The sequence below is a fragment of the Balaenoptera acutorostrata genome, chromosome 2, assembly GCF_949987535.1.
Source record: "Balaenoptera acutorostrata chromosome 2, mBalAcu1.1, whole genome shotgun sequence".
In the NCBI taxonomy this organism is placed as follows: Eukaryota; Metazoa; Chordata; class Mammalia; order Artiodactyla; family Balaenopteridae; genus Balaenoptera; species Balaenoptera acutorostrata.
In genome coordinates this window covers 131,476,283-131,496,900 of record NC_080065.1, presented here as the reverse complement: position 1 = coordinate 131,496,900, position 20,618 = coordinate 131,476,283, and the positions used below count along the sequence as shown (strand labels likewise).

Sequence of the window (20,618 nt, the reverse complement as noted above, 5' to 3'; positions counted from 1 at the left end):
AATTCTCTTCCAATTAACTCCTCTTCCAAAGAGTAGCAGGAGACAATCTTCTACAAACTGAAATCAATGTTTCTCCCAACATCTTCTTTCTCTCAAGATAAACTATAAGCTATGTTAACCATATCATTAAAGGTATTAACTGGTGAATGTAACCCTCAAATATTAAGATGGTGATCTTTCTTGTTAAATGAGCATTAAACATAGCCCTAACAATGAGCCCTGCCCAACTTTTAAAATACCTCAGGGTTTTTAAGTTACAAAGACTATCAAGAGTAACCAAAGGGGGGGGGGGGGGGGAGTGGGGAAAAAGAGAGAGAGGAAGAAAGGGAGGAAGGAAGAGAGAAAGAGAGAGTTAGCATGGAAAAGAGAAAATTCAATGGACACAAGACAGAGAATCTGGCTAATAGAAAACAAGGCAATGCAGAAAAAGCAATAAAATTAAATTTTGTGTTCCCAAACATATTACCAGTATAATTTGAATAACAAGCAATAACTTCAATTTACAGCATGGTAAAGCATACCCAATAAAACAATGATGATGATAACATTTCTTCCCCTATTAAATATAATAAAGACATTTATCCATGATTCTTGGTTACTCTAATGGAATTCTGGGATATTTTCACTGAGGGGTTCTCTCTGAAAAAACAAACAAACAAAAAACTGCATTTAGGGCAAGCAGTGGAGAAAATATAAAAATATGCTGTGGATGGAATTTTTTTTTAATGTATAGTCTGTGGGTTTTTTGGTTTGTCCTTTATAAATGGTCATGATTTGCTTTTTTAACACAGAAGGTAAGGCTTTTTGCCTTGGTTCATAACATATTTCATTTTAAGGCTCACAAGAGCACATAAAGTACAGTTAACCCAAGTACCTAAAATACTGTCTTGTGAGACAATAGCTATATAATCGGATTACCTTTAAAACTGTGATGAACTATTTGAATTAAAGATTTTTATGTTCATTATCTATAGTAAATGTAGGATGTAATCTTTCACTGTGTGACATTTTAACTTGTAATCAAATAAAAACAATTGTTTTACTTCAGATAGTTTTGGAGACTTAAAGCTGTCTTTGTCTTGAATGCTGCTTTCGAAATCATCATTGCACAAGGGGGCTTTACAGGGAGGTCAGACCTTAACACTTGCACAGGTATCAGAGCACAGCGAACCATGTATTTTTAAAGAGCTTGCTGATAAGCTCCATATCAAAATGAAAATATTGAAAACACAATGTAATTAAAATGACCCTGTCATTAAGAACCTCATGGGGGGTAGGGGGGTAAATTAGGAGTTTGGGATTAATATACACACACTACTATATATAAAACAGATAAACAACAAGGGCCTACTGTATAGCACAGGAAACTATACTCAATATCTTGTAATAACCTATAAGGGAAAAGAACCTGAAAAAGTATATACATATGTATAACTGAATCACTCTGCTGTAACCTGAAACTAACATGACACTGTAAATCAACTATACTTCAATTAAAAAAAAAAAAAGAACCTAATATACAAAGTCCTTGCTCCCTTAAAGAAATCTGCATAGAAAAGTTTGATTTACACCTTATGTGAAAAGTCAATCCCAAATACTTTACAGCAAAAGTAGGAAACTAAAATAGGTATCACCAAACCATTTTCTTCACACTTTTCTACGGTGAGAAACGGAACAGTGAGTAGGCAAACAATACTATGTGGAATTCAGAATAACAAAATAAAGCATTCTAGAAACTTCACCTTTGTAGGACAGTCCTATTCTATAATAGTTGTGTTCCTTTGGGCACGCATTTTGCTTCACTTCTGACAAGCTTCAAAATCACTCAATGGATTTATTAAAGAAAAAATCCTGTTAATTACCAATTTTATAGGTTAGACTTTAGTCAGATAACCCACTCCAGGTTGCTATATAAAGAACTCACATCATTTCTGTGGCGTTTCATATATTTAAGCTAAGCACTAAGTCACAGAGATGTGACTGTATTTTTGTATGTGTGTGATGCGTGTCTGGGTCTGTATGCATACAACAAATACAAATACCGTAGTCCCTTTTTTTAGGTTTTGTTGCAATCACAGCAGGTGTGAGTTAACAGGGAAAACAATTTATCCTGTTAACATATATTTTTCTTAAACATTTTATTTATGTGGTAACTCAAACTAGCAATCTATGAAGTAATGAAATAGAGGGATCTTTTTAAACTGGGGAGGTAAAGCTAGAAAGAGCAATTGGGAATCAAAGGTAAGTTTCACGGTATGATGTGTATGACACATTGAAAGGAGTCCAAAAAGGCATTCATCATCAATATGTTAATATAAAAGACAAAAACAAGAAAACAGACAAAAATCAGCATCTTCTTGCTATGAAGCACTAAGGCACCGCTAAGAGACTGAGCACCAAAATGGTTCTTCACAAATTCCTTCCCTTTTATGATGCAAGTGATTTATTATATTCAAGCCTTTTAAAATGATGCGATATTCAAAATTTAAACTTTCTTTTTGCCAAATTACATTTGCTGCTGCTTTTAAGAACAGGTTTAAAAGAAGTATTTATAAATTATATAACAATAATCATATACAATCCATGTATATAAAAAGGGTTGGTTTATTGTAGTTCAAATACATAAACTGAACATTCAAACATCTTAAAATTAAACTTTAGAAACAAAAATTTAACATTCAAATAGGAGTACAGTTTACAGGGAACACCCGAGAAAGGTAATTTGCTGTCTACTCCAGAACATTGATACAGATCGCTTAATGGTGAATAAAATGTGTCTAACAGCAGTCCTAGGCTGGTCAGCACGTCAGTTATGACCGCGGCTCCATACCGGAGAAGAAATCACTAAACAAATCTTCTCTTAGGCTAAACAACAAGACTTGGCCTATAATTCAAAGGGGATAAGCAAAGCACATAAGTGAACAAATAAAACTAAAGTGTTCTTTAGAGACAAAGGTAAAAGTATGTCCATTATAATAATCTTAGCCTCTGGAAGATAAGAATTCAATTTTCAGTGTTTTGTCTTTTACCCGCTTTAAAAAACAAAATCAAAACAAAACAAACCCCAACTTAGGTTTTTCTGGAGTCTGTGGTATCTGCATCTTGCAAGTTCAAACCACAAATGCTCTTACGTCTTGCATGTATTATAACACTGCTAGAAAGAACGTCACCAAAAGTCACTGACTTCCACACCTCATAAAAGGATAATTTTTTAGCTTCAAGATTTTAGATTTACTAGAGACAGCCTATATTTGAGTATGCAAGTCAGTCATGCCACACAAAGAAAAGCATAAATATTTCCAAAGTGTCCTCTGTTCAGAAACTGTTCACGGATGCTTCTCCTTCTGTTCATCAGATGGTTTTGCAATAGTTTGACTAATGCACATACATGTAAAAACCTGAAAATTGGCTCATGCAAGCGTTCTGAATTAACAGACACCCCTGTGGAAGAGTATTCAGAATTATTTGGTTGATCGTCTTGTGGGCTCTGATGCTGTGGGAGGTGGGGGTGGACCCCGGCGATCCAGGTCATCCACATATGCCACAATCAGTTTGCGCCTCTCCTCTGGCACACAGTCTAGTACTAGATACCGTTTGTCATTCTGCAAAATTTTTTCTACATCTTTCAGGTGCTGATCAGATTCCTGGATTAGCTTTTTGGATCTGAAATAAGAAAAGAAGTCCAAGAATTACTGACTGCTGTTCATAGGTCTTTCAGAAATGAGCTGGAAATGTCCATCTAGTTCCTAATTGTGTTTCCATTATTTTTTTTTTTTTTTAAGAAAAATTTCACTGCAGTGGTCACCTTTGTAAGTCGCCTCAGCAAAGACTCCAAGGAGTGAAAGGGCCTCAGAAGCTGAATTACCCTCCCACCCCTACTGGTGGTCCCTCCAGATCAGGGCTGAGGGTGGGTGGGTAAATCTTGCCCGTGCTGTACCTGTTCTGTGGATGAACAGAGGACTTCAGTCTGCGGGGCTGCCAATCCCAGCATCTTTCACAAGCTTTCACTTTCACATCTTTCACTAAATTAACTATAAAAATGTAGAAAGAAGTCTTACTTCACATCTAATTTAAAAGCCCAAGCTGATGCAAAACATTAAGGATCCTGACCAAAAAATCCAATCACAAAATACCTAAAAACCACACCCTCAGCACTATCTATCCTCCCGTGCACATACCCTTCATTAAGATGTTTCAAATTTTTCTCTTAAAAGAAGAAAAGCTGGAGCATGAAACAAAAATGGTTTCCTGCATACTGATTGCTAAGCAATGTAAAATTGTTCTCCCGATGACAACTTGCTGGGGGTGGGGAACTACTGGGTATGTTACAGAGAAAATTTGTTTTAAAGCTCTGATTTTATAATTTAAAGTTTTAATTTAAAAGTATCCAGCAAACTGCTTTCCTCTGAGAAAAAATGTTTCTGCTGAGCTCAAATAAGATGATTTCAAGCTTTAGAATGAACACTGAATAGTCTTCAGAGGAGGCAAAGATAACTGATAGTGAAAGTTTTTTTTTTTTAAGTCTCTTCATGAAATACAATTCTTATATATTTGGAAATACTTCTAAAAAAGCAGTGAAGTGAAAACAAAAGTATGTTTAAAAACTGGATGGGTGGGTAACACAAAATAAGAATTAACATCTGGGCCCTTTCTTTGAAAAAAAAAAGAGAAAAAAGAAAGAAAAAAGGTAAGGGTAGATATGGGCTATATTCAATCTTTGATAAAGTTGCCTTCTTCTTATTCCTAAAAATTAATAATGTCAACATGTGTGTGAATGCAAAGTATGCTTTGGCCATCAGAGTAAGGACTAGTAAAGACAATGACTGCTGATATGAAACATTTCATTGCACACACCTATATGTTATAAATTTGGTCTCTTTCAAAAGCGTCCTGAAGTCAGCTTTGGCTGTGATGTATTTGTCTCTGATGTATTCTTCAAACTCTCTTTGTTTTTTCTGCAAAAGGACAATAAGATTAGGGGGGAAAATTCTACTAATTCCAAAATTAGTATCAATTATTTATTAAACAAGTAACCTGTAAATCACGACATAAAAAAATTCAAAAGAAAAAGGCAATAAGGTATGTTTTGTCCATGTAACATTCATTAAAAAGGAAAATCTGCAGTGTACATTTTTAAGGGAAAAAGCAAGAATGAGGAACCATATATTAGTAGTAGCTAAAACTTCAGGGCTTGCTATGTGCTACATTGTGCTGAGGGTTTTATAAGATATCTCCTTTACCCTTCATAACAACCTCAAGGGGTAGACACTCTTAAAAATAAGGAAATTAAGGTTTAAATGTGCATTCCTAAAGACTATTTATATCTTCAAGCACAAAAATAATGTGGCATAATTTATAAGATAATGCTCAGAACTTTAGTAAGTTCAACTGAGCGTTTAGCTCAGTAAGGGAGCTTGGTAAGGGAATAGCAAAGATAAGTATAAACTCTGAGCTTTAAAAAAAAAAAAAAAAAAAAGACCTTATTATCAATTCTAAAATCAGAAAAGTTAGAGACTGAGACTGGATCTCTCAGCTATCCGTCTACCACTCTTTTCCAACCACGTATATTTTGTGGTCCACACATCTAAAATTCCACCTAATGGAGTAGGAGGGGGAAGAATATTAGATCATGGGCTTTCTGGACTCTAGACCTAGAGAAACCAACCAGGACAGAATGATGGGAAGAAGGAACATATGAAGGCTGAGGGACAAAATGGACTGGAATGAGCTACACTTTCCTTGACATCATTCACTATTTCAGACCCTTGGTGAGTTCTCCTACACAGGAGCCAGAGTGCACCAGAAGAGAGCTCAGCTTCTACAAACCTCACACATCTGAGGTTCCCCTACTCCAAAGTCTCTGGAGCATACAAGAACTAGAGATCATGTTATGTTTTTCTGCTAGCGTGGCTGTAAGAGTCAAGCACTTTGATAGCCTGGTACCAATTGCCAGGCTGAATATATCTATCTAGTGGGACCTGACTATACAATAAATAAAAACTATAGCTTCATTAGTCTCTTAGAAGATCCCAAAACACAGGCTTAACCCCAAGGATTAAATTTTTAAAGTTCCTCTTGTGCTGTCTTGTTAATATACTGTACAAGAAAGAAAATATAAACTTGAAATTCAGATTTATTTCTCATACACTTAAAAGTTATTCACTTAAAACCATCAACTTCATTTCAGTCAAGATACTAGTGCTGCTGATTAAGCACCCAATTAATATTTATAAACTGAAAGTAAATCTCAGACAAAATTTTCTTACCCTGTCACTGGAGGAGAACTTAATGCACCGAGGATCTTCCTTAATGATTTTTTTTACTTCTTTCCACGTGGATGTTAAGGTGATCTTTGAAAGACAAGTGAATAAAAAACATAAATAGAACTCACTTTCACTGAGGGGATCAAACTGCAGCACATATGGTACATAATATTACACTGACCTGCAATCTCTTGTAATGCCCAAGCATAACTGGACTAAGTTAGGGACAGGGAAGCAGCTTTAATGCAGTTTCTTTTTGTTGGCTTACCACAAGAGTTATGTTCATGGCCATACTTTCAAGGTGACCTAAGACAATCACCTGCAAACCCTGTATCTCCATGGGCAACATCATAACTTCTGAAGAAACCATCACCAAAGAGAGATCAGATAAATAGGAGCAAAACCTGAACAAAGGGTACAAACTGCCAAACAAGAGGGCCACGGTACCAAATTGAAAATGGAGCAAAAGAAGGAATCTATTAACTCTATCATCAGGAAGCATCAATGATCACACACAGCTAAGGACATATGAAATTACTAAGGGAGCAGATACGAACTTAAAAACTGCAAAAGGAAGTAACTTCTAAACAGTGAAAATACCATCAACATTTTACTTAAGCAAACGAACAAAAAAATCGGAGAACAAAGTATCATAAAACCCATGAACTCCAGTAATGGGTCTAAAGAGAACGACATTAAAAGTCATATCAATGTTTTACTTTGGGAATTATTAACAAAGATTCATCTAGATTAAAGTAGGAAAGTAAGAGCCGCTTACTGCAGAAGTTTCATCCAAAAGTTGCCTAAAGTGCTCCCTCTTCTTTTTGGTAAGTGCTTCAATGTGTTCATTAAAAAGCTTCTCTTTCTCTTCTCTTTCCAACAAGGATCCAGATTCCCAGCGGTGATCTTTCCGAAGAGTCCTCCGAGTATCAGACCAGGACACATCTGAAGAACGTACCTAAAAATAGAGAATGGTATCTATCACCAAACAGACTTACCTTTTCATATTTCATCAATAAAAGAATCATTTATTTGGTTTAGGAACAATACACTTAATAAAAGAAGTTTCTGATGACTCCATCTCAGTCAAGCAGTCACTGAAAATCTCACCTCCCAGAGCTCACCTAAGCTATGTAGTATGGGTTTAGAGGTGGCAAGGATGAAGAGAGGATATCTCCCATCAACCATGGTCCCTAAGAACTTTAAGTACCTAGGTACTCTCCTGAACATCTTACCAACTTATGGTAGTAGCAGAAATGGATATAAATAAAAGAGGAAATATACCATCTCACAGCACAAGCAGCTCACCAGATAAAAAAATTTTTTCTTGAGCTCAATTTGGGACTTAACTACATACTGGAAGTGACACTTTCACACACAAGCAGTAATTAACTTCATTAACAAGATAACAGGTCTGGCTGGTTCAGCAACCAGCAGAAAGGTATGCTGCATGGATGGTAATGGCATTACAAGTTAAGTCACACCTCTGCCCATGCTAAGAAATATGGGATGCTGAAAAGACAGAAAAGTAAGAAAGAAGAAAAATACAAAAACATTTATTTAACCAACATTTATCAAGCACCTAAAAACATGTCAGGTGAACACTGAACTTGGCACTGGGAATACTAAATAAATAACACAGTTATGTCTTCCTTCAAAGGGCTTACTTTTTGTAGGGAAGATAGGCATATAAGCAAAGAACTGCACTAACATGTAATAAGTGCTGCAAAGGTATATGCTGAGCACAAGTTTGGTAAATGGCAACAGTGAGATCAAATCTGCCTAGATGGGTCAGGATCAGCCTTACAGAGAGATACTTGAGTGTGCTCCTCAAGAATGACAAAGTTTGCCACTGTGGTGGGAAATTTAAAAGCATTATAGGTGGAGGGATTGGCATGTGTAATGACAGCATTCATTAAACGTTAAGTATGGTTCATTAAAGGTAAGTTCAGCAAGGCTACAGCTTAGGGGGCAAGAGAGGAAACCAAAAAGGATAAGGTAATATGAAGGTAGGAAGTCAAGGAATGAACAGTTTTTTATATTATGCTAAGGAGACTGAATTTGAAATGTAGGCAACTTCCAGAAGTAGGGAGGACCTTAACCTTCTTCAAGTAACAGGGAGAGTGACAAGATCATCAGATTTGCTTTTTACAAAGACTTCTGTGATTGCAATAAAGAGGATGAATTTGGGGGAAGCAGAGGCAGAGAGAGAAAACAAGAAACAACTGTAATTGTCCAGAGAAGAGAAAAAAGTCATTGAAAACAGATCAGCAGAAGCAAGGGAAGAAATCAGAAGAAGCAATAGGAGTGATGAGAAGAGCCTTGTTGAAAGAAAGAAAAGAAACAGTAGGAGAGACAGTGACAAAGAGAAGAGGAAAAAACAAGTAGAACAGCAGAGTGGTCTGGGGGCATTCGGTGTAGGGACAAAAAACCCTACCTACCTCAACAACCCTGGATAATACAGAAGGATTTTTAAAAAAAATCCCAGGGGTCAGTACACCTCCAGTCCTACATTCCATACCGTCTACATGTACAATAACTGATCATCACAATGATGACCCAAATCATCAGAAGATGAACTTATGTTCAGAACACTTTATTACTGTGACATGCAAGTGTGATGATTTAAGATGACTTCATCAAGGAAAATTTTTAAAAAAACTTTGAGACTAAAAGATCATGAATTTTCATACAAAACATCAAACCTCTGAAAATTTTAAATAACTAGGGTTTTCCTATTCTAATGGTGTTAATACCAAGTATTCAATTTAAAAATACTTTATAAGTAACTTACTAACTTATATCTCTGAGTCAATTTAAAGAATATTAAAATGTCCACTAATGAGGTAATATAATTGATTTCTAATATCCAGTACTTCAGAGAAAAAAGCAAAATAGTAATACCATATCAGACAGAAGAGCCTTGAAATTCTGGATAGCTTCTTCTCGTTTGTGCTGTTCTCTCTCTCGATCTATTTCTTTTGTTTGCTCTGAACGAGCCTTCTGCACCTCTCTTTCTCGTTCTCGAAGGCTTGCCTCAATGCGGGCTTGCCTTTCAAGCTCCTTTTCTTTTTCTGAGTCTAAATTCTGTAAAAGTGAAATTACATTAACCTTCTTACTAACTCCATCAAAATACGCCTCCACAGAATAACTAGTTTGCCAAATACAAAATTTCAAACCTAGTTTTTAACCAATATACCTAAACACTCATTTCAAAGTCAACTACTAGAGAGTCTATTAGGAGTACCAACAAGAAAAATTCTAAACCCAAAACAGTAGCAAATGCCTTTATACTGCAATTAAGAATTTTACTATTCCATGGTTACTACATGAGTAAACACAATGGTTACCTTGGCTATTTTTTCAATGTACTGTTTGAAAAGGTCTTCTCTCATTGATGAACTATCCACTGCTTTGTAACGTGGATCACTTTCTACTTTGTCTTTTACTTTGCTCCATCGAGACTGACTGTCCAAGTGATGATTAGATAATAGTTCAAAGAAATCTGATTTTATCTGTATTTCAAAACAGGTGTGAGGTGGGAGGAAAACAATATGCCATAAGAAATTCCTCATATATAAATGTTTACAACTAGAAAAAAAGTTCACTTACCTTAAAGATGAGAATAACTTTTTTAATGCAGTTAGAGCAGAATTTTAGTAAAAAAGAAGATCAGAATTGCTCTTTTACGAGAAATATAAAAATCAATACACATACAGGCTCTCATTTAAAATCTACCAAATTCAAAATAAATCATATTCTTCAATGAAATTATTCAAATATAGAAACAACTTTTTTAGGTTGTTTATAACTTTTGATCTCAGAACTGCCATGTTTTTATGAAGAATATGAATTTGCCATTTGCCATAAGATTCAGGCTTATGAACTAATGGCAAAACTACTTTAACATCAAGATAGCAAGAATATTTTAAAAAGCAGATGAATAAAACTGTTTGTTAAAATTAACAGGGGAATTTAGAACCAGTTGAGCACAAAGAGCAAGTCTTATTCATTACAAATCTGAAATGATACTGTCAAATGTGTAAAAACAAACAAACAATAAACTTTTACATTTTGGTTTTAATAAAGAGCAATGTTTTTACCTTTATATGTAAGAAAATTATAGAATTTCGATGGTCATAATTAGTCATTTCTAAAAAAACCACTACATTCAGATTTCCTGTGCTCTTTAGCCATTAAACATGTATGCCTTCACCAGAATATAAATGTCAATGAAATTAACGTTCTTAACAAATCAAGTACCAAGTCAGTAACATTATACTAAAGGTATTAAATAATATTAACCTTTTAGTGTCAACATATACAATACTTAGAACATTTCTTCCAAATTGTTAAAACTGGAAAAATTTGTTAGAATTGTTAAAAATTTTACCTTTTTAATAAGAGAAGAAAAGAATAAACAAGGCATTTGTTTTTATGCACTTTGAGGACCTCTTCTAAAATTCAGTCGCATTTAAATTATCAGGTACTGCTACCAGGGAAGACATCCGAGGTAGCTAAAGTCATTTCAACAGAGGATTCTGACCAGGTCAAGAACCTCTCCTCCCCATAGGAATTAAACATGTTGCATTCCTACCTGACCAAGGGAATGAGAAATTAGAAATGGAATCAGAATTTTTGTGTGGGCACAAAATAAATGAATCATTCCTTCTGCCTATTTCAACCCTCTCACTTCTCACTGTAACCTCATTTCTCCTAATAGAGGATTAAAAGAGAGGTAAATGTCCTTTCTAGAAAACACTTGTAAGGTTATAAAAAACAGAGCTTCTGCATTAGAGAACTTTTTAAAAGATGAGCTATTCAGCTGTGGATTTCTCCACTCACCTAACTTGGCTCTTGACTGTTTGGATTAATGAGAAATAACTCATAAGCCCAATATTTCTAGATGGCAATAAAGAAACTACTTGAGGTAGCGATGTAACATTACTTTTCTGTTCATCTGTCTAACTTTGTATCTGACACAATGAACACCAAATTCCCAGATGCATGGGATATCTAGAAGGCAAAATTTACGTTAAATGAAACATGATTAAGCTGTATCAAATAGGAATCTTTCTAAGCCATAAGAATATACATTAACTTAAAAATATTTCAAACATTAGACATGAAGCCTATAAAGAATTATCATATAGTTAAAAAAATATATGATGTATAAACAAAGTGAACTTTAAATAAAATTTAACTTCTTTCACTGTAGATATTACCATGACAGGTTACAAATGGCTTACCGAAGCTGCTTTTTATATGAGAATTATTTAACAACTGCATAAATGTCAATTTCCATTAGCAACAGTTCAAGGTCCTACTGTCCCTATTTTCTTCTCTCCAAAAATGGAAGTACCTTACCAACTAAGCTGTTTAGTTAAAAAGGGAGAAATAGTTTCTTCAGCCTAATGTACTGAAACAAAAATTGCTCAGCAGCTAATTCAAAAGAGAGGGAAGAGAGAAAAATGCCAACTTCATAAGAGGATTAACTCCATTATATGCAACTTCAAATCTGTTGTTCCAAAAAATAAATTATTTGAAACATAATTTAATAAAAATTGGTTATAATAATAATAAATTATAATCAAATAAACAAAAACTAGAGGGTAGCTACTTTGGTAAACAAAACAGTCCAATAAAACAGCTTTGGGGGCATTTTTTATAAAACTACCAGTGAAAAGCTACATGAAAATGATGATTGCACCCTTTAGCTTGAAAAATGCCTCCTAAAGGGAAAAAAAAGGATTTCACCAAAAGTCAATATGCCCTTCACAGGTTTTTGACTCAGCAAGTAATTAGCTTTAAATTTTTACTATTCAGCTATTGATTCAATTGTCTCAATGTTACAAAGACCAGTTAGGAATCTTAAGAACAAAGAAACTCCAATATACCAGTTTACCATTCAATTACACATAGCTAAAATGCCATTTTTAAAAAATGTACTGCCAATGTACTTCATAAAAATAAATACACAGTGAAAGTCATGAAGTGATAAAACTTCATTAACCAGATACTTCTCAAAATTTGAGTACATTTAAACCTTTACAAAGATTTCTGCTTTCATAACCTAGTTAGCAATTGATTTTGCATTCTTTAAATTGACTGAGAAAGTTTTACTTTGGTAATTTCCTTTTTTTTCAATGTAATAGTACAAAGATAAACCTTTAATTTAGAGAATTCAAATTTTACAATCAAAAGAAAGTAAAGCTGAATATATTAAGTTTATTTAGATGTAATGTCTATTTAATTTCTTATTTTAATTAACACATCCTGGGCACAACTCTCATTACTTCATAAGGAAAAAGACTAAAAAAAATGTAATGTACCGGAACTGTGGGAGGCTAAAGTGACCACACAGAGAGATATCAATGCTTTCCTCACTAGAGAATCCCATAATACTTTGCGTAGCAGTGACTGACAGCTCTCAGACCAAACTGATTGACAGGCCACACAGCACAAAACTGTAAAGCCTATCCACTTGTTATAAAACAGAATACATAAAATAATTACCAAAAAAAGTGTTTAGAAAAAGAACATCAGTTACAAATGCAAAGAGAAAAACATTCAATTTGTTTAAAAGCAATCATACGATATCAATCATTTATTTACTTGGTTTTCTTTAAAAAAACAGGTTCTTACTAAAAGTCAAAAGTAGCAATTCACTGACATGATTCTAATTCAACAGTCAAAATGTTTATGCAGAACTCAACCTTGCACATTTCCTCTGAGAAGCATAATCATTTACCAAAGACAGTCAACAGTGAAATAATTCTGGAAAAATCTACCTTGAAGCATAATAAATCAGATAATCAGGAAATTTCAGTTATTTCTGACAAAAGTTATTTCACCTAATACTGTTGCTATTTTCAATGAAAGAGGCTTCCTCCCAACAAAAGTGGTGTTACTTCCATAACAACATTTCTTAATAGAATCTGTAATATTTTAACTTTCTAGAATAAGAGGCAATTTTAAATGTCAAGAATGATAAAGCTTCAGAGGTTCTTTTTCTCTATTCACAAAGCAGACAGGGTCACTAAGGAGAGTGGCTGTTATGTTTTGATGGTTTACGCACCACTGGTGCCACCTCCCTACCAGTCTGCCTCCTCAGTGGTGAGCTCCTCTCCACTCCTGACACCACTATCAAATGACATTTGGAATTCATTAATCTTTAATAGCTGACCTTTAATTCTGATAAGCAATAATTCATATGTAAGATATGTTTACTAAAAGATTAGAAAGTCACTAAAGTGCTATCTTTTAGAGGGCAAAAAATATAAAGAAGCTTTTTGAAAAACTTAAATGTTACTACCTATAAAGAACCTTGAAATCTTAGGCAGGCACCAGTGAATAGATAGGCCTAATAACCAGTTCTGGGTTTACTGCGCATCCTAGTATTAATAAAATTTAAAGAAAATGTATGCAGCTTAGTAACACTACTAAAATGTATGCATTATGGAAGTAAAGTGATATTATAAACAACTGTAAAAGTTAACTTAAAAAGCTAAACAATAAATATGGGTCCTGTTATTTATGCCCATGAATGAGATTAGAAACACAGCACCAGCTCAGTCCCTTCCCATTCACACGCCCATCAATCACACCACTGGAACTAAAACCATCTTACCTTCTCACCTCTGGTCTTCGAATCTTCTTTCTCTTTCTTCCTTGCAGCTGCCACAAATTCATTAAACAAGGCTTCTCGATCTTTCATCTTTTCAATTGCTTTGAATCTTGAATCTTTAGCATGCTTGGCTGCAAATTCACTAAAAGTAGCTCTGTAACAAAATGGCAAGTGTGCTAACTTTGGTAGAGCTATTTCTACTTGTAGAAAGGTATAGCAGACGATACCATCTTCCCAGTAAGAATATGTGCCAACAAGACAATGAGTCCCAACATCTGCCTACAGAAAGGAGTGAAAAGGGCTGAAGAGTGAAAATGTGGTTAGAGATCTGTATACTATCAGCATGATGTTAGGGGGATAGACATCTGAGAGCAAAGAATTTGTGTGCTTCAAGAGACTTAAAAGAGTCCATCTATTTCCACCCTAAGATGAGGCTGAATTCTTGCTTCCAGCCATGGTGGAATAACTCTTATTGAATTAGCTCTCCTTCCATAAGCAACTATAAATCCAGACAAAATATATGAGGCAAGTGATTTCAAGCAGTGGACAACAGGTAGAGTAAGACTGAGGTAAGAAGCCCCATGGCACTGTGCCTCAGGACAATTTCCCAAAATGCAAAGAGGTAGAGTCCAAGCAGAGTACAGTGGTCCCAATGAGCTAGAAGCAGCAGAGATCAGAGTTTCGGTGCTAAAATGGCAGAGGAATAAGCTATAGAAAGAGGGTACTACCCCAGAAGAATACCATTTTGAAATCCCTCATGAATAAGTAGACAGCCAAGGCCAAGCTATAAACCAGCAGAAAGACCACTCCCGGTACCAAACTGCTACATGCTTAAGAGCAAAAAAGAGATACCAGACACTGAGTAGTGCTGGAAAAAGAACAATATTAAGACAACAAAGCCCACAAAAGATTCATTCACAAGGGAGACAAAGTCAGAAGTTTGACAAAAATACCTTCCACTTTCGGAGATCCATACTAACAAAGCATAAAATCAAACCTAAAATTAAAGTGACTGGCCTGTAATTGGCCTGCTAAAATAAGAATACACACTCTTGAGAGAAAGGTAACAGATTCGAGTCTCTACCTATTATCCACAATTTCCAATATTCAATTAAAAATCACTAAACATACAAAGAAACATGGGATCCATACAAAAAAAAATTTTTAAGCCAAAAGAAATTATCCCAGGATGCCCAGATGTTGTTTTAGGTATAGACAAATCCTTTAAAACTATTACAATTATATTGGAAGAATTAAAAAATATGTTCAAAGAATTTAAAACATGATCTTAATGGATGAACAATTAGGGAGTTTCAGCAGAGATATGGAAAATTAAGGTCTATGAGGGCTAATGAAACTAAGTATTAAAAAGGTTTCTTCATGAATAAAAGGCATTTATAATGCTTTCATATATTTGGATATATTTCACCTTATATAATAAGAATTCACTCTTATAATAAACACTCCCATATTTAGCATGTTTTTAGAGGTGAAAAATAAAGCTTACTTTCCCCTATAACACTACTTATCTCAATTCAAAAATAAAACGTCTCCTCTTAGGTATTAAAACAAAGATTAAATTACTACTTTAATTATCAAGAAAAAACTGGCTGGTTAACTTTAGAATTTAGAGTTTAAAACATCAACTGAAGACTAGGCGTACTACTCACTGCTAACATTTGCTATTTTTAAGCTTTGCTAACCAAAGCCAGATTCTAACAATCTTTTTATATGCAACTGGTATTACTCACAATATCTAACTTCATTAATTCAACATTTTTAACAAAAGGATACATTGCAAAACTGGGTATGTAACCATACATATACATACAATGGATATGTAACCATAATAAAATTATATGGTAAAATAAAAATGCATACCCCAGAAAAGGGATCATATGTAGTCCATTAAATCTATTTTCTTTTCATGATAAATTAAGTATACCTTGCTTTATAATTCTAAGACAAAAAAAGCAATTACTACTGATTAAACTTTTTAAAATGTAAAATCAATGTATAAAAGTGAGAATTCAATTATTTTATACATACTTATATTATTTAAAATAGGTTAAAAAATATGTAAAATATATCTATTTTTTACGAGAAGAGACTAAAATGAAGTTTTAGCGTTAGATTCCCATACAGATGTTTTCATATGACTTATTTTTTAATTCCAAAAATGCTACTTTATAACAGACAAGGTATAAGAATCCTTTGCAGGAAAAAAGTGAGGTGGATAGTTGGTTGGTGGTAGGGGATGGGAAAGAGCATAGTGACTCGGAGTTGACCGTAGGAGGTATACCTGAAATTTCCATTAAAAAAGAAAAAAGACATAGAAGAAATAGGCACTAAAGTTAGGTAATTCTCCCCAGTCATTCTTTCCCTTGGAATAAACTCCAGTGTTTCATATCTATGAACTCTACTGAAGGACTTTGTGCCAGTGGCCTTTTCCCAATTCAAAGTAGGTCTATGGACGGTATTTTCTCAACTTTAAGTTTTTCCTCTTTGTTTTCTACTACTTACTAAAATCGGTCCTGATCTCTATGCTAGTATTAAAATGCATCAATTTAGCAAGACAGCACAATGCCCCAAGTGCTAAGACTTCCAGTTATGTGCCTGATGGCTTTACTTTCTGAAGCAACCTGCATAGTAAAGATCACTTCAACAATTCTATCTGCCCCAAAAGAATATCAGTAGGGTACTGTGATACAGCAAGACTTAATTTGTCAAATCCACAAAAGAGAAATCTCATTGGAGTCTCAATTATTCCCAGACCCATAAAGGGTTTTTATAGATACATTTTGCTGAATCATTTCAAAATAACCTGTAGACATCATGAGACTCCATCTATAAACATTTCAGCACGCATCTCTTGAGACTAAATCCTTTTTCTTCCATAACCACAATATCCAAGAAAATTACTAATCTCTAATATTATATAATACCAATTCATGTTCCAATTTCCTCAACTGCCTTCCAAAACGTCTTTTATAACCCAGTTGCAATTACACTGACCCATGAACTTACCCTTTTGATTAAGAAAAAGCCCAAGACCCCCTGGAGAGTCTGAAACTCTGTTAACCTCTGAAGAATATTACATTCTTTATGCTCACAAATACTCAGCTTGCTTTTATGAAATCTGTATTAATAACACCGTTAAGTTTCTCATTTTTCAAATATACACTTTTGAAAAAGTGTACCAAATACACTTTTCCAAACAACAATACTCTTCCCTGTCTCCACTGACAAAAATAACTGTTTAAACAAGATAAACTTTTATAAAAAGTGCCATTTAACCCAGAGACTCCATGATTCTACCCCATAGTTTTAGAGATTCTCCATGTTCTGGTATATTCAAAGCAACTTAATATCGCTACAAGAAAGTGATTCTCCCTGTCTTGACTATTCTGTGTAATACTGGAACCTAGTTGAAATCTCACATTCACTCAGGGAAGTTACCTAATTTGCATATATCTTACTTTCCTTATCTGTAAAATAGGTAGGATATGAGCACCTAAATCACACTGGTTGTTTTGAAGACTGAATGAGATAATATACATACACATATGCATGTACTTTAACTGCATATATGTGTAAGTTCATACATCTATCTAAAATATCCAATAACTGATGCTATTATTGTTATTATAATGCTAAGCACATAAGTTTAAAATGTCTCCTTTTCTTTAGCCCTTTACATATATTCAATATATATTAACAATTAAATGAAAATGTCAGACAAGACAATCATCTAGACACTTAGAAATTTTTGAAATGGAAGGTCCTTCACCACTTCAACTCAATCAAAATAATGTTCCCACTCTGCAATTCATTATGTGTAAAACTTTAAGAAGACAGGGACAGATATTTAATCATTTACCAGTTTCCAGAGAAGGAAACTTATTCTCAGAGGGAAGCTTTTAAAACAAAGGTACCTTTTCTTGAAAACCAATGCCTTATAGAGCACCAGGGATTCCCTCCAAAGAACGAAGATTCTTAGAAAGGCAGAAACCAATAATGAAACAAGAAGTTTTTCATGTCCAGAAGTCCAAAAGATGTGTGTGAGTATGTGTGTGTGTGTATACACACACATATATATATTCAACTGATCTAGGAGAAAATATATACATACTTTGATATTTGATAGTAATAAACCATATACCTTGGATTAAATTTTGCTTCTTCCATCATTTTTTTGAAATCTTCCTTGGCTTGCATTATTTTGTTTTTCTTTTCCCTGCGTTCTTCCTCTGCCCTGGTCTTTACATACTGATCAAATACCTATTACAAAAATAAACCAATTTGACAAGTTAGTCTTTCATATAGGTAATCTAAATACCAAAGTGTAGAATCTATTAAAAAAAATACTAAGTCAATATCTTTGTCCAAAAATAGGAGAAGTATATTAATCATAGGTAACTCAATTATATGCAGACGATCTATAGCAAGTCTCACCTTAAAGCTTCAATTGACAGAACTACACAAGCATACACGACCTTTGTTTAGGCTTCCAGAATAAAAGTTAAAAGCCCCTTTAATTTTCATTTTCTCTGATTACAAATTGAATTCAGGTTTACTTTTAAAATTTCAAGCAATATAAAATGTTTAAATCAGTCTTCACAAATCCCTTCTACAAAAAACATTAACAATATGGAACCTATATTTTATTTCTTTGCTTATCTTTAAGACATAATTATTTTCACCTAAAATGTAATCTTGCTTTACACATATTCTATATATTTTTTCCCACTTAATAATGTATAGTCAAGATGATGAACTTTTTAAAGTCACAAACCAGTAGGAACACAGAAATGTGCAAAAAAGAAACAGCAACTCTGGAAGCTGAAAAGCACATGGAGAGGTGATAAAGGATTTGGCAGACACAAGAAAGCTGACCCTAAACCAGCAGTCAAGAAAACAAAGTAACCAATTTTTTAAATTAGAGAATCCTCAAACAGCTTCAGAATTGATAGCACCAGATACCCATGAAGTGAGGATAGGGTAATGCTACAATAAAGCTTTTTAAGAAGCAGTTTAATCACTAGATCCTCCTTGCCAACTTTATGTATCTGGGGCACTGCCACTCCTGAAACTCAGTAAGGCAAGGGGTTATTCTCTAGAGCAAGGGTTAATTAGCAAATCGCGATCTGCTGGCCAAATCTGGCCTGTTGCCTGTTTCTTTACAGCGCAAGAATAGTTTTGATATTTTTATATGGTTGGGGAAAATAATAGAAAACTTCATGATACACGAAAATTAAATGAAATTTAAATTTCAGTGTCCATAAAGCTTTATTTGAACACAGTCATGCTCATTCCTTTACATAAATCTGTGGGTCTTCTCACACTACAACAGTAGAGTTACACAATCATGACGGAGACCACATGGCCCACAAAACCTAAAATATTTATTATCTAACCTTTTATGTTAAAAATTTTCTGACCCTTGCTCTAAAAGGCAAAACACTGTCTCTGGTCTGGGGGAACATAAATTAAGAATGAGGCGTACCAGATTGAGAAAACAGGGAATTAAGCAGTTACATACCACATATCAAGACACAGTTCTTTCAGAACCAATGCAGCAAGAGCAAGGAGACTAAAAGTCCTTATCCAGGATCTAACCAGCCTAAAAATTACTTGCTCTATAGGATCTCAACAAACCAGCCTAAACCACCTTACAGCAAGGGGGTGGGGTGGGGGGGTTCAACCTCAGCACCTTTGACATTTTGGACCAGATCATGTTCAGCAGCATCCCTGGCCAAAAGATGCCAGCAGCACTCCCTCAGTTGTGACAAACAAAAATGTCCCCTAGGGCAAAAATGCTCTGGTTGAGAACCACTGTTCTACAGTAAGGCCAACAATCATGAGAGCCCACCCAGATGCTAAGAATGCCCAAATAGCATCTTAGTGCCTTGTTCTTAATCATTAGCAGTTAGGGTCCACAAAGACATCTAAGGATACTCTCCAACATGAAAAAAAGAGACCAAGACAGAAAAAACTTAGGGGAAAGAGAGACTATACAGGAAAATGAAAAATAAGAAAAAAATCCTAAACAATCTCATAAAACTAAGACATTGCAACCATGAAACAAGAAAACTCAAAGAACAAAAAAAGAACTCCTAAAACGTGACAAAGAAAATAAAAAATCTAACTGAAGGGTTATTAGACAATAAAGTTGAGAAAATCATCCAGAAATTTTTTTAAAAAGACAGAAATAGAAAACAAGAGAGAAAAGATAAGAAACTCTGAGGACCAGCCCAGAGCACAAATGCTCTGGCCCAGAATGGAAAAATAAAGCAGCTGGAAGCAAATCAAAAAAGCAATGCAAGAAAATCTACCAGAATTGAAAGATAAAAGTTTCTACATTGAAAGGGCCACCAAGTGCCTAGCACAAAGGGCCCTTCCACCAGCCATACATAATCACCATGAAATTTCAGAACACTGAAGACTAAGAGAAGATCCTACATGTTACAGAAAAAATAAGAAGGTCCACATACAAGGGAACAGGTAATAAACAGAAGTTTCAAAAATAACACTGAAAACTATATGCAGAGCAATGCCTTCAAAATCCTGAAGGAACAAGATTTTCCAACTTCAAATTCCTTAGCAAGCCAAACAATTCCAAATAAGGGTACAATAAAAGTGTTTTCAAATATATAAGGCCTCAAAAATTTATTTCCCATGCACGTTCTCTCAGGAAGCTACTACAGAGATGGAATGCATTAAAAGAG

The 20,618-nt window shown here is 34.5% G+C and overlaps 1 protein-coding gene across 12 annotated transcripts in view; it reads right to left on the bottom strand.

Moving 5' to 3' along the window:
- Positions 1 to 2,586: 2,586 nt before the first annotated feature.
- The window catches only part of TCERG1 (transcription elongation regulator 1), a 58,934-nt gene continuing 40,902 nt past the window's right edge, over positions 2,587 to 20,618 (bottom strand). For 8 of the 12 annotated variants that reach the window (XM_057539971.1, XM_007194180.2, XM_057539972.1 and 5 more), the window contains 8 exons: positions 18,053 to 18,171; positions 13,894 to 14,044; positions 9,614 to 9,778; positions 9,168 to 9,350; positions 7,042 to 7,221; positions 6,267 to 6,350; positions 4,855 to 4,955; positions 2,587 to 3,663 (listed from right to left, as the gene is read on the bottom strand). In XM_057539971.1, the coding sequence (XP_057395954.1) occupies positions 3,462 to 3,663; positions 4,855 to 4,955; positions 6,267 to 6,350; positions 7,042 to 7,221; positions 9,168 to 9,350; positions 9,614 to 9,778; positions 13,894 to 14,044; positions 18,053 to 18,171 (1,185 nt within the window). In that variant the 3' untranslated portion in view covers positions 2,587 to 3,461. Of the gene's footprint in view, positions 3,664 to 3,937; positions 4,032 to 4,854; positions 4,956 to 6,266; positions 6,351 to 7,041; positions 7,222 to 9,167; positions 9,351 to 9,613; positions 9,779 to 13,893; positions 14,045 to 18,052; positions 18,172 to 20,618 lie in introns of all 12 variants that reach the window. The other 4 variants (XM_057539975.1, XM_057539976.1, XM_057539977.1 and 1 more) reach the window with 2 other exon arrangements.